Raw genomic sequence first — 13,774 nt, forward strand, 5'->3', positions numbered from 1 at the left:
TGAAACCCCTAACCAGTGCAGATGAGCTGCAACCACCGCCATCACGTTTGTGAACACCTGAGGGTCGCTGGTATGTATAATGCTCATGACCTACTACTAATCGCAGCTAACCTCTGTGGGGAGGCAGGAAGGGAATGTGGAAATAAGTGTCCTGAAACTCCAACGCTACCCATACAGTCTCCTGGGCCTAAGGCAGACAGGACCTGAGCCATAGTGAGCATTTTGAATTTCTCCTTCTCCTTCTTGAGGAAGTAATTGAGGTCCTGAAGGTCTAGGATAGGACGCAAGCCCTTGCCCTTCTTTGGCACCAGAAAGTAGCAGGAATGACAACCACAACCTACTTCTGGCACAGGGACCTTCTCTATGGCTCCACTGGCCAAGAAAGCTGCGACTCCTCAAAAGGAATATGCTCCTTGCCCAGGAGGTCTCCGAAAGGCTGTCTTTCAATACTGAAGTGTTCCCAAGGACCTAGCCGTTTCTGTATCGGACTTGATAGCTAGTAAAGAATAATCAATATACCTAACAAATACAGCCTCGCCCATCTTAGCGAGTATCTAAGATCTCTGTCGGAACCTCAGGGTGAAATGTGGTAGCCCTGAGCCAGCCCTGATGACGGAAACGGCTGATCCTGCCAACTGTCAAACCTACAGAAGCAATACCCATTGCGCAATATATGATTTCAGACGCCAATCTTTCACCCTCCTGCAGCATCTTTTTTGCCTCCACTTTCTTGTCCTCTGGCAAAAAAATTCAAGGTATGTGGCGATACCCGACCACATCTGGCACTTGTATCTGCCAAGAATTGTCAGTGAGTTTGCCGCTCGAACATAAGTGTCTGACATGGTGGGGAATATTTTTCCAATATTATTGAAGCATCTGCCTTCTTTGTTGGGCGAGTGGTAATTGGAGTGAACTGATTTTTGGACCTACGTTGAGCTGCTTGGGATATTACTGAATCTGGTTTCCAATGTCCTATGAACCAAGCAGGTGATCCCTCTGGAGCTTTATGTTTTTGGCGATATGCAGCAGTACTGCTGGAACACTAGCTGGCACCTTCATTATTTTAAGGCCTTCATCCCCAATGTAATCTATTATAGAGCCTGACCTTACTGTCTTTCTGGGCTGCTCTTTGAAATCGTATAAAAAGCAATCAGACTGTTTGAGTGTGATTGGTAAGTGAAAGTTTGTTGCTGCTCTTTCCATGAGTGTGTGAAATCCACCAATGTCCTTCAGGCAGAGAAGCAACTTTTGTTGATGGCGTAGTTTTCGCCCACAGTGTGCCTGCTGACGACGGTACAGTCGTTGTGGATGAGGAGGTCAATGTTGTAGTCGTCGACGAGATAGTCAATGGTGCTACAGCTGACACTTTAATTTTTACTGTCAAAGATTTTTTTCTATCAGTTTCTGTTTTCTCAAAACTGGTTCTTAGGAAGATTTTGAAGGTATTAAATTAGATGGTGTTCTGAACTGGTTTTGCTTTTTCACTCTTTCCTTCATCAGAGGAGCCTGTAGACAACTGGTGATGCACCTTTTCTAAGGCCTTCTTCTGCCTCTGAGGTGACTCATGGTGTGACCTCTCTCTCTTTTGGCTTTGGCTGTGAGGTAACAGAACTGTCACTATCCTCTTGATCAGTGTTTTAGTTTTAAGCTATTGAAGCCAAAGTAAAAGCTGTCCCTCCCTATCTGAGAGTTTTGGTAGAGAAAGTCCAGCATCTTTTACAATGTTTTATCTTGTGGGCTGGATGAAGACTATAAATACATACTTTATGAGGGCCTTCTAAATGCAGTCTCCTCTTACCGCAGGTTACACAAGGTCGAAATAGTTCTTTCTTCGATACATCTGACAAACATTTAAAGTGATTCTGGTAACCAAATATCAAAAACTGAGCAGAGCTCAGACATAATCAATTTTGCACGTCTTGCGGTAGAAGATCTGCAGGAAGATGTCTCTCATTGGAGTGTACTAAAGGGTGTTGTTGCCTGATTGGCTGAAATTTGGTTCTTTATAAATGAGGTGGATAAGCTATTTCAGTCAAAGTCCTTTGCTATTGTAAGCTATACTAACTACTAGCACTGCTTCAGAATGTACTGTGGGGCTCCTACCTCAACAACGGGGATAATTCAAATATGTGAATCTATGAAAGATACTCCAAAACAGAAGAAAAAGCATGAAACCGAACCATGTTGAGAATAGCTCCAATGAAGAGGAGCCTCTGGAAAGGATTCAGGTGTGATTTTGGCATGTGGACAGTGAACCCCAAAGATGACAGAATGGTCTCTGTGGTCTGGAGCTGGTTGATGACTGCCTGGGGAAAGCACATATTCAAAAGCCAGTTGTCAAGGTAGGGGAAGACGGGCATGCCTGACCTCCGAAGATGGCTGCCTCCTCCACCATCATTTTCGTCAATACCTGAGGGGCACTGGTTAGACCAAAGGAGAGCACAGCATACTTAAAATGCTCCTGTCCCACCCTGAACCACAGGTAGTGCAGATGGGCCCGCAGGATGGGTATATATAAATAGAAGTCCCGCAGGTCGAACGTCACCATCTGGTATCCAGGGTTGAGGGCAGACAAGGCATGGCCACGTGGGAACATTTTGAATTTTTCCTTCTGGAGGAAGGCGTGGAGAGGGTGTAAGCCTAAAAAAGTCCAAAGATCTCCGTCTTTTAGAAAGTAGCAAGAATAGCAATCACGTCTTACTTAAGGCATCGGCATCCCCTCGATAGCCCTTTTAGCCAAAAGGCTTTGCACTTCAAGCCACAAAGTGGAAAGATGGTCTTCCTCTAATCATTGGTGAGACGATGAAAGGTGAAGCAGTGCCGAAAGGGAGGTGGACATGTCCCTTCAACACTGCAAAGAGTTGTTTTTTATTTTTTAATCAAGATAAGGGTCTCAAGGGGATGAGAGGTAGCACCATATCTGCATCTGGTGGTGCAGAAAGAAAAAAAGTGACTGAGAGCACAGGGACTGGTGCCTGTATAGGCTCTGCACTGCACCAACTATCGGCACGCAGAGACACTGCTGCAAATTTCTGGATTCTGTCAGATGCCCGGGTGATATTCAAAAGGTGAGGAATTTGCAGCTACACGTCTCCTTTAAGAAAAAATAATAACAATGTACACCTTCTTCACACTATGTTTTTAAATAGACATTTCTGTATTTGAAGTGCCCATGCTAAGGGTTTCAAGTCTTGATTTTAATTTTTCGGGGCAGTTTTGTTACCTTTAAAAATGAGTGTTGTTAGAATGATTTTTATAAATGACTGCTGCTTTAGTTTGCAAAAATACTTCTAAGCCCATTTGCTTTTTGTAGCTTTTAAAGTTTCTGATTTCAAAAAGTGCACATTCTGCTAAGTAAAAGTACACTTAATCGGTTCAAACACAGCAAGAAAAACCTGCTTGCTTCCACAAACTCACCTGTTGCAATGCCATCAAATAGAGACAGTACTCGAATAGGCTTTCTCTTCTCAGCTGGGATTGGTGCATAAAGCTTTGGTGGTTCCTTTGTAAATCCAAAAAAAAAAAAAAAACAGTATTAAATCAAACATATTAACACTTAAGCTATAATTAAACCAGGAATAATTGCAAATAGCCATGATAACCACGTTGTTAGTTTAGCAGGGTCATATCTCAGTATTTTATGTATGCTTGTTACCTCACAAAAACAAAACACTTTTAAAAAGGTTGTTGTATTGCAGAGATAACACGCCATTATGTATTATGAGCTGAGTTAAAGGTTTCCTTTATCAGACAATGCTTTGTACAAAGGCATACTGTATGTCCTTGGCATTTATATAGCACTTATTCTGTTTTTATGTCTCATTACACTGTTATAATGGAATCTTTCATTTGAGGGAACGTAAGTTACAAAAACATGACAACTGGAAAAACACAAGTGGGCTCTTATGCATGTTCATTGAAACAGCTGCTCCCTGGTAATGAGGGCACCTCAAAGAGTAACTTGATTAAGCTGCACTGCACACACAGTAAAGCGAAATAATGCGAACAGCCATTTATGCACTGCAGTTAAAGAAAGAAACCAACCCAAAAAAGAGGCTCAAGCAGCAGCTGGAGACCTCAGAAAACACAGCTCCTGAGCCACACAGCATTTTCTCAGCCTCTCTCCCCAAACTGACGTCACCTTTTTTTCCACAGAATTTGTCGTCAGACTGTCCAGCTCCTCTCCCTTCCTTGCTACGGAAAAATCCCAAACATCAGGCTCACATTCTTCCTCAGTGAGAGGAGAGGAGCAGCAGAGGCTTAACAAGAACTTGTGTAGTTCTTGGATTTCCTGTGGCCAGCTAGACAGCATGTATCTCGTGTAGGGTGACCATCTCACTTCAAGTCATTAGAGACACCGCCTTCAGTCATATGATGAACAGTATAATTAAAAAAAAGAGAAACACCTCCAATGTACTCGCTAATTGAAGACTTCAATGAATGAAAAACATACAATAGGTCAGAAAAAAACAGACATGACAGAGTGGCACAGCTTTTCCAAGCCCTGCAGAAGACCTTTGCTCCACCCAAAGCTCACTGAAAAAACTTCACTTAAAAACTAATTTCCTAGAACTCAACAGCCTTCTCTCTGAGAAACAGACTGGTTTGTGTCTGGAAATATGCAGCAAATCTTTATTAACTGCAATATAGAACCACCTCCAGAACACCAACAATGAGAACAAAGTCACCGCCCTTCCTCCTTAACTGATTAACATCCTTTGGCATGTCAACCATCAACTCCTACTTCAAAGACAAAGTAGCACAACAATTAAAGATACTATCCCTAATTGGATTCAGACATAACCGGCAGAAGAGGTGTAAATCGTTATGTTTCCTCCTATCTGTACATCGTCATTCAGTCACTGAGCAGGTTTCCCTCGAGGCTTAATTTATAAGTGTCCCAACTGCCCGTGCTCATCTATTAATTCAACCTTACCTGTTACAACTACAAGATGAGTTACAGCCACTCATCCTAAAACCAAAAAGGTCATCAGAATGGAGAGGTCAAGACTAAACCAATATCCACAAGCAATCGACATATAGATGCTAAGGAACCACCTATAACTCTAGTCCTCAAAAACAAACATCATCACCTTTAGAGCATGTCTAAAATATCACCCCATCATTTGACCTTAGGAAACAGTACACAACAAAACCCTTCTAGAATGACCAGCCTCTGAGTCCAACTACTTATTAAGCAAGCGACCACCTATGCCTTTACCACCATGAGAATTTCATGCTGGACACCCACTCTCTTTTGAGACTCTCCCTATATGTACTGACTTATTCTGTGGGTTTTATACACAGCTCGCAAAAAAGCTAATCAACAAAACTATAATGAATCCAGACTGCTGAAGATAGCAATGTGCTAAAACGGAGCCGAAAGAACGACATCACCCCTGCAATGATTTCTCATCAGTAGAAGAATGTATTTCATACCTAAAGGGTTAATCCACAGGACAAGATCTTTTAATAAACAAACCAAACTCAGGATTGTTCTGTCAGAGGAAAACTCGAATGCCTTAGTTGCAGGAAGGACAGAATAAGAAAACAAGCATTTTCAGGCTATGCCTCTATGATCTGGAACAACACCGCCAGTATCTGGAACAACATTCCCTCCAACATCCGAACAGCACAAGGGGGAATACATTTTGACAATTTCCAATATAAAGCAATACAATACAAGAACAGCACAAGTCCCTAGTCATAAACCGGCAAATGAAAGGGGACAAGACTTGGTCTGTGGGGAAGAGTGAGGGGTTTGTGTTGGGTGAACAAGCTACTCACCTTCAATAACGCTTTATCTGGTAGAGACCATCTAGCCGCAGATTCCTTACCTTAGAATATTCCTAAACGTCAGACTAGATCTGGAAATTTTGGAGCAATTCCCCTTGCACGCCAGTAGGTGGCGTCGTTTGGCTCCAGGTGGCATCGTCCACGCCGGAAGTGATGTGTGGTGCCTATAAAAACACCACCCCAGCATGCTGACCTCAGTTCTTGATTGTTTTCCGAGCCAGAAGCACACAGCCATGCTGAGCATGAAAGGCAAGTGTGCCAAAAGTGAGGGCTCAAAGCATCTTTTTATGTGAGAATAAAGTTAGCAGAATGGGGAGGGTTGGTAAGGAATCTCAGGCTAGATAGAGTCTCTACCAGATAAAGTGCTACTGAAGGTAAGTAACTTGTACATCTCAGAGACATCTAGCCACAGATTCCTTATCTTACAATAAGTAAAGCAATCACTCATCGGAGGTGGGTCTGTGGACTGTTTTTAAGAAGTTCTGGAGGATTGAATGGGAAAAAAAGCCCATCTTGCCAGATCTGACAGTCAAAGCAGTAGTGTTTAGCAAAAGTGTGCAACAATGTCCACTTAGCTGCCTGACAAATGTCCAGGACTGGGACTAATCTAGCCAACGCAGTGGTTGCAGATGTAGGTCTGGTAGAGTGAGCTTGCAAGCCCTCAGGAGGCTGTTTCTTGGCCATTACATAGCAGATAGTAATACAGAGGATGATTCATTGAGAGATTGTTCTCTTCTGAACTGCCTTCCCTTTCTGTGCCCATGCAAATCCCACAAAGACTGGATTGGCCACCGGGAATTATTTGGTATGAAGAAAATAGAACAATAACGCTCTTTTTGGAACCAGGCGGTGGAGTCTCCTCTTCATTAGGATACTGAGAGGGGAAAAAAAATAGGCAGGGTGAGGTTTTGCTCAACGTGAAAAAGTGTGACCTTTGGCAAAAAAGATGCTCCAGTTTAATAAGCAGCTTGTATGGAAAGAATGAAGTGTGGGGAGGGTTAACTCAAAGTGCCAGCAATTCGCTAACCTGTCTGGCAGATGTTATTGCCACAATGAAAACAGTTTTAGGACAGGAGTTAGGAGCCACAGAGGACAGCTGTGCATCAGTTCAAAAGGAGAGGACATTACGAAGGAGAGAACTAAATTCAAGTCCAATTGGGTCATAATGAAGGGCGTGGGAGGAAACATATGCTGAAAACCTTCAAGGAATCCAGTCACAACAGATGACTTAAACGAGGAAGGTTAGTCCAGCAACCATAGAAAGGCAGAAAGAGCAGACAGCTATCCTTCAACTGTACCTAAAGCAAAAGGAATGTGGAAATGTCGATCTGCAAGTCCAACGCTACCATACAGCCTCAAGGGTCGAGAGCAGATAAGACCTGAACCATGGTGAGCATCTTGAATGTCTCCTTTCTCAAGAAGTAATTGAGAGGGCATAGATCCAAGAGAGAACGGAGGCCCCCATCCTTCTTTGTCAACGTGAAGCAGCGTTAATAATAACCACAACCTACTTCTGCTGCTAGCACCCTCTCGTTGGCTTCTTTGGCCAGAAGGGCCAGCACCTCCTGTCACAAGAGAGCAAGGCAGTCCTCTGTCAGCCGATGTGGGGACGGAGGGAGAAGCGGTGGGATCTGATGGAACAGAAGGGTATACCTCCTTTTGACAATCTTGAGCACCCATTTATATATTGTAATTTCCCCCACTGGTCCCGATGGGATCGGATTTTGCTGCCAACTGGATGTCCATGTTGGACTAAGGGAAAACTAAAGAGGGGTTGGGGGAGGTGGACTGGGCTGACCTCTGGCATTGAGTCCCATGAAGTTTGTGGGGGCAGCAGCCACAAAAGAACTGAGCCTGCTCGATGTGGCAGCTTCGTGGGTGGGGGAGAATGCCAGATCCTACGTAGCTACAGAAGGGGCATGCCTGCCTGCATTGCTGAAGAGACCCCCTGGTCTCCCATTGAAACCTATTACGAACCAGACGCTTGTTTGCACACTGCACCCGGCCGCCCCCGTGCCGCTGAGGGTGTACTTTTTGTGTGGACTTGTGTCCCCCCCTGTGCCCTACAAAACCCCCCTGGTCTGATCTCCGAAGACACAGGTACTTACCTGCTGGCAGACTGGAACCGGGGCACCCCCTTCTCCATTGAAGAATATGTGTTTTGGGCACCACTTTGACCTCTGCACCTGACCGGCCCTGAGCTGCTGGTGTGGTAACTTTGGGGTTGCCCTAAACCCCCAACGGTGGGCTACCTTGGACCCAACTTTGAACCCCGTAGGTGGTTTACTTACCTGCAAAACTAACAAAAACTTACCTCCCCCAGGAACTGTTGAAAATTGCATTGTCTAGTTTTAAAATAGCTTATTGGCATTTTTGACAACATGTTACATGATATTGTGTTGATTCAAAGTTCCTAAGATACCTGAGTGAAATACCTTTCATTTGAAGTATTACTTGTAAATCTTGAACCTGTGGTTCTTAAAATAAACTAAGAAACATCATTTTTCTCTCTAAAAACCTATTAGCCTGGAATTGTCTTTGAGTGTGTGTTCCTCATTTATTGCCTGTGTGTGTACAACAAATGCTGAACACTACCCTCTGATAAGCCTACTGCTCGACCACACTACCACAAAATAGAGCATTAGAATTATCTATTTTTGCCACTATCTTACCTCTAAGGGGAACCCTTGGACTATATGCACACTATTTCTTACTTTGAAATAGTATATACAGAGCCAACTTCCTACAACTACCATCACTTTCGTGAACATCCGAGGGGCGCTGGTAAGGCCAAAGGGGAGCACAGTGAACCGAAAGTGCTTGTCACTTAACACGAATCGTAGGTAACGTCTGTGGGCCGGCAGGACGGGAATATATAAGTAGGCATCCTGCAAGTCCAACGCTACTGTCCAGTCTCCAGGGTCAAGGGCAGAAAGGACATGAACTAGGGTTAACATCTTAACTTCTCCTTCTTGAGAAAGAGATTGAGGGACCGAGGGCTGGGATAGGACAAGGGCCCTTGTCCTTTTGGGGTACCAGAAAGTAGCAGGAATAGCAGCCACAACACGACCTACTTCTGGCACAGGGACCCTCTCTACGGCTCCCTTGGCCAGGAGAGCCTTGACCACCTCGCAGAGAAGTGTCAAATGATCCTCCGATAGATGATCGAACGATGGTGGCATGGCTGGAGGAGAAGTCTCAAAGGGGAGGGAGTGGACCCTCTTCGGATAATATGTAAAACCCACCAGTCTGGGCTAATGTATTCCCAGTGGGGCAGGTGATGGCGAATCCTGCTGCCAACTGGTCCTGGATGTCCCAACGGAATAGGAAGGTTTAGACGCAGAGGAGTAGGTGGGGTGGACTGGGCGGCCTGCTGACTCCCTGATGCACGAGCTCATTGGATCATGTGCCCGCATACATGCAGGGGCTGTACAGCAGGCGTGGGTCAGTGGCCCAGTGGAAATGAACTTGGTTGTGTGCCACTTGCATAGCCGCAAAAGTAGTGAAAGGCAGACTGAGGGGGGCGAATCGAGGAGCGGCTGCGAGCTCAAGGGACCGAGCAGTAGCCCGGGAATCCTCAAAAACCCCGAGTCCACGTTGTTTATGAAGAGACGAGTGCCATCAAAGGGCACGTCCATCAAGGATTGCAGGACATCCTCAAAAAGCCAGATGTCCTCAACCAGGTGTGGCGTCTTAGTGCCACTGTCAATGCAACCAATCTGTCCAGTGTGTCGTCGTATCCAGTCCACAACGTATCATAAACTTGGCTGCATTTCTCCCATCTGTCATGGCCTGGGAGAGAACGTTCCGGGCCTCTTCCGGAACTTGAGGCAGCACTTGCGCGACCGTATCCCAGAGAGTATGGGAATAGCGGCCCTAGAGGCAGGTGGTGTTCACGGACCTTGGCAGTAAACAGGCAGAAGAAAACATCTCCCCCGCCAAACTGTCCAGTCTTTTTGATTCCCTGTCCGGGGGAGCGGTAGGGAAAGCGCCAGAGGATGATTAAGCCTGGACGACAAGGCTCTCAGGCGTAGGGTAAGGAAATTTGGGTCATACTGCGCAGGCCGTTAGCGGCGGGCAACCGTCCTATTCACATGAGCCCCTGTTCTGAGTTTGGACAAGGTCCCCAGTAGGACATCCGTAAGCGCTTCAAAGAAGGGCAGAAGGGGTTCAGAGATGGAGGACAAAGGCTGAGGCACTTAGGACGGGGAGTTAGGCCTGACCTCAACAGAAGGAAGCTCGAGGTTCAGCAGCTCTTCTCACCACCATAGAATATGACGCTCCCTCCTCCGTAGCCACAGTACAGGGGGAAAAGATGCCAAATGTCACGGGACGTGTCCAAGCCACTGGCATCACCCAAATCCTGTACCCAGTCCATGTCAGGGTCAAGCTGTTCTTCTAAAGGGTCCAGCGACCCTTCTACACTATCCCCGTATCCATACCCTTAGCAATAGGGTTCAGAATCAACCCTGGGCACAGCAGAGCCACTGAAAACCGAATCGGCGTAGAGCGACGTCTTTTCGGGTCGTCAGGGATAAGTATAGGGTTGACGTTGATTGTGGGCCCAATCAGCGTCGGGAGTGTCGACATCTGACCCGATGCCAGGGAAGATCGTTCTACCATGACCCGCGTCAGGAACGATCCGGAATCGGATCCTGCCTTCGGCAATAGGGACCGAAGTCGCCGACCTGGAACCTGAGGGGGCCCTCACCAACTCCCCTGGGTCGGAAGGTGAGATGGGTTGCCCAAATATGAGGCGCATGGCCTCATAGAACTCTAAGTTGGGCAGGGGTATCACTGGCTCCCAGAAATTCAGGGAGGTGCAGAGCAGATCCAGACTGATGCTCAGTAGACGGAGGTCTAGAGCGTCGACACTCTTCCCACATCGTGTTGTGTGAGCGACGCGGGTGGGGCGCGAAGTCGAAGAATGTTTTGCCTTCTTCGACTTCTTCTTCTTACCCAAATGACAAGATGACTTGGACGAAGATGAATGGTGGTGACTCGGCAACCAGTCTCCTGACCTTCCTCTCGAACGGGAACGATGCGGAGTCGGGTGTCGGGGCACCAAGAGCTTCAGGGACTGCTCCCTCAAAGCTTTCGGATTCATGGCACGACACTCACACTCCAAACACCAGAGGCACATGAGGTGCGGATCTGTCACCGACATCATGCGGTGTCAGGAGTCACAGGGCTTGAAAGAAAACAAGTTACTTACCTGTAACTACAGTTATCCAGTATTGGTATCTTTCATAACTTCACATGCTTGAATCATCCGCGTCGAAGTGGGAGTCCCACGGTACATGAAAAGCAATAATGAAAATAAAAATATATATATGCTTTCCTATAGGCTATAATGGCAACCCAAATCTCTCATATAGCCTATCTAATTCCTTTTGTTAAAGGACCCAAACCTGGCTGCTGGCCAATCAGGCACCAGTACCCTCTAGAACACTCTCCAGAGAAGCTCTTTCTCTCAGATTTTCTAGCACGAGAGTGAAAACCATGACCTGAGAGGAAATGCAAGCGTCTAAGGGGAGGATGGTGGGTCACATGTGAATTTATGAAAGATACCAATACTGGATAACTGTAGATACAGGTAAGTAACTTGTTCTCTTATCCAGTATTGGATCTTTCATAAATTCACATGCTTGAATCTGAATAGCCAGCAGTACTCTTGATCAACGTCATGCCCACAGAGGATGGTGGGTGTGAGCATAGAAATCCTCTAAAAACATATTACAAAATAACAAGGTTATAAATCTTGTTTTATGAGCATAAAACAAATATATATATATATATATATATATATATATATATATATATATATATATATATATATATATATATATATATATATATGTATATATGGAAAATGTCACTTACCCAGTGTACATCTGTTCGTGGCATTAGTCGCTGCAGATTCACATGCTGTGCACATCCCGCCATCTAGTGTTGGGCTCGGAGTGTTACAAGTTGTTTTTCTTCGAAGAAGTCTTTTCGAGTCACGAGATCGAGGGACTCCTCCCATTTCGGCTCCATTGCGCATGGGCGTCGACTCCATCTTAGATGGTTTTCCCCGCAGAGGGTGAGGTAGGAGTTGTGTATTATAGTAATAGTGCCCATGCAATGGAGTGAATACGTATGTACATAATGTAGTTTAAAGTGATATATTTACAAATTTACAAATGTTCAAGATCAACTTCTAAACGGCTACAGGCTCCCGGGGAGGCGGGTGGGCGCATGTGAATCTGCAGCGACTAATGCCACGAACAGATGTACACTGGGTAAGTGACATTTTCCGTTCGATGGCATGTGTAGCTGCAGATACACATGCTGTGCATAGACTAGTAAGCAGTTATCTCCCCAAAAGCGGTGGTTCAGCCCGTAAGAGTTGAAGTTGTTTGAAACAATGTTCGTAGTACTGCTTGGCCTACTGTGGCTTGTTGTACCGTTAACACATCTACACAGTAGTGTTTGGTAAATGTATGAGGCGTAGACCATGTGGCTGCCTTACATATTTCGGTCATTGGAATATTTCCTAGAAAGGCCATGGTAGCACCTTTCTTTCTAGTGGAGTGTGCCTTTGGTGTAATAGGCAGTTCTCTTTTTGCTTTAAGATAGCAAGTTTGAATGCACTTAACTATCCATCTAGCAATGCCCTGTTTAGAAATTGGATTTCCTGTATGGGGTTTTTGGAAGGCAATAAATAATTGTTTTGTCTTCCGAATTAGTTTTGTTCCGTCAATGTAGTACATCAACGCTCTTTTGATGTCTAATGTATGTAGTGCTCTTTCAGCTACAGAATCTGGCTGTGGAAAGAACACTGGAAGTTCTACTGTTTGATTTAAGTGGAACGGTGATATGACTTTTGGTAAGAATTTAGGATTTGTTCGTAAGACTACTTTATGCTTGTGTATCTGAATAAATGGTTCTTGTATGGTAAATGCTTGTATTTCACTTACTCGTCTTAGAGATGTGATAGCAATTAGAAATGCAACTTTCCATGTTAAATATTGCATTTCACATGAGTGCATAGGTTCGAAAGGTGGACCCATGAGGCGAGTTAAGACAATATTGAGGTTCCATGAAGGAACTGGTGGTGTTCTTGGTGGTATAATTCTCTTTAGGCTTTCCATAAACGCTTTAATGACTGGTATCCTAAATAAAGAAGTTGAGTGTGTAATTTGCAGATAAGCTGAAATTGCGGTAAGATGTATTTTAATGGATGAAAAAGCTAGCTTTGACTTTTGTAAATGTAGTAAGTAGCTTACAATGTCTTTAGCAGATGCGTGTAATGGTTGGATTTGATTATTGTGGCAATAATAAACAAATCTTTTCCACTTATTTGCATAGCAATGTCTAGTGGTTGGTTTCCTAGCTTGTTTTATGACCTCTATACATTCCTGTGTAAGGTCTAAGTGTCCGAATTCTAAGATTTCAGGAGCCAAATTGCTAGATTCAGCGATGCTGGATTTGGGTGTCTGATCTGTTTTTTGTGTTGAGTTAACAGATCTGGTTTGTTTGGTAGTTTGACATGAGGCACCACTGAGAGGTCTAATAGTGTTGTGTACCAAGGTTGTCTTGCCCAAGTTGGTGCTATTAGTATGAGTTTGAGTTTGTTTTGACTCAATTTGTTTACTAGATATGGAAGGAGTGGGAGAGGGGGAAAAGCGTATGCAAATATCCCTGACCAACTCATCCATAACGCATTGCCCTGAGACTGATCTTGTGGGTATCTGGATGCAAAGTTTTGGCATTTTGCGTTTCCTTTTGTTGCAAATAGGTCTATTTGTGGTGTTCCCCATCTCTGGAAGTAAGTGTTTAGTATTTCGGGGTGAATCTCCCATTCGTGGATCTGTTGGTGATCCCGAGAAAGATTGTCTGCTAACTGATTCTGAATCCCTGGAATAAACTGTGCTATTAGGTGAATGTGGTTGTGAATCGCCCAATGCCATATTTTTTGTGCTAGGAGACATAA

The 13,774-nt window shown here is 44.8% G+C and overlaps 1 protein-coding gene across 6 annotated transcripts in view; it reads right to left on the minus strand.

Annotated features, from left to right (window-relative positions):
* DNMT3A (DNA methyltransferase 3 alpha) overlaps positions 1-13,774 on the minus strand; it is a 1,562,966-nt gene that overhangs the window by 308,350 nt on the left and 1,240,842 nt on the right. For all 6 annotated transcript variants that reach the window (XM_069233637.1, XM_069233638.1, XM_069233642.1 and 3 more), the window contains one exon: positions 3,418-3,502. In XM_069233637.1, coding sequence (XP_069089738.1) covers positions 3,418-3,502 — 85 coding nt within the window. The remainder of the gene's footprint in view (positions 1-3,417; positions 3,503-13,774) is intronic.

This window comes from Pleurodeles waltl, chromosome 5 (assembly GCF_031143425.1).
Source record: "Pleurodeles waltl isolate 20211129_DDA chromosome 5, aPleWal1.hap1.20221129, whole genome shotgun sequence".
In the NCBI taxonomy this organism is placed as follows: domain Eukaryota; kingdom Metazoa; phylum Chordata; class Amphibia; order Caudata; family Salamandridae; genus Pleurodeles; species Pleurodeles waltl.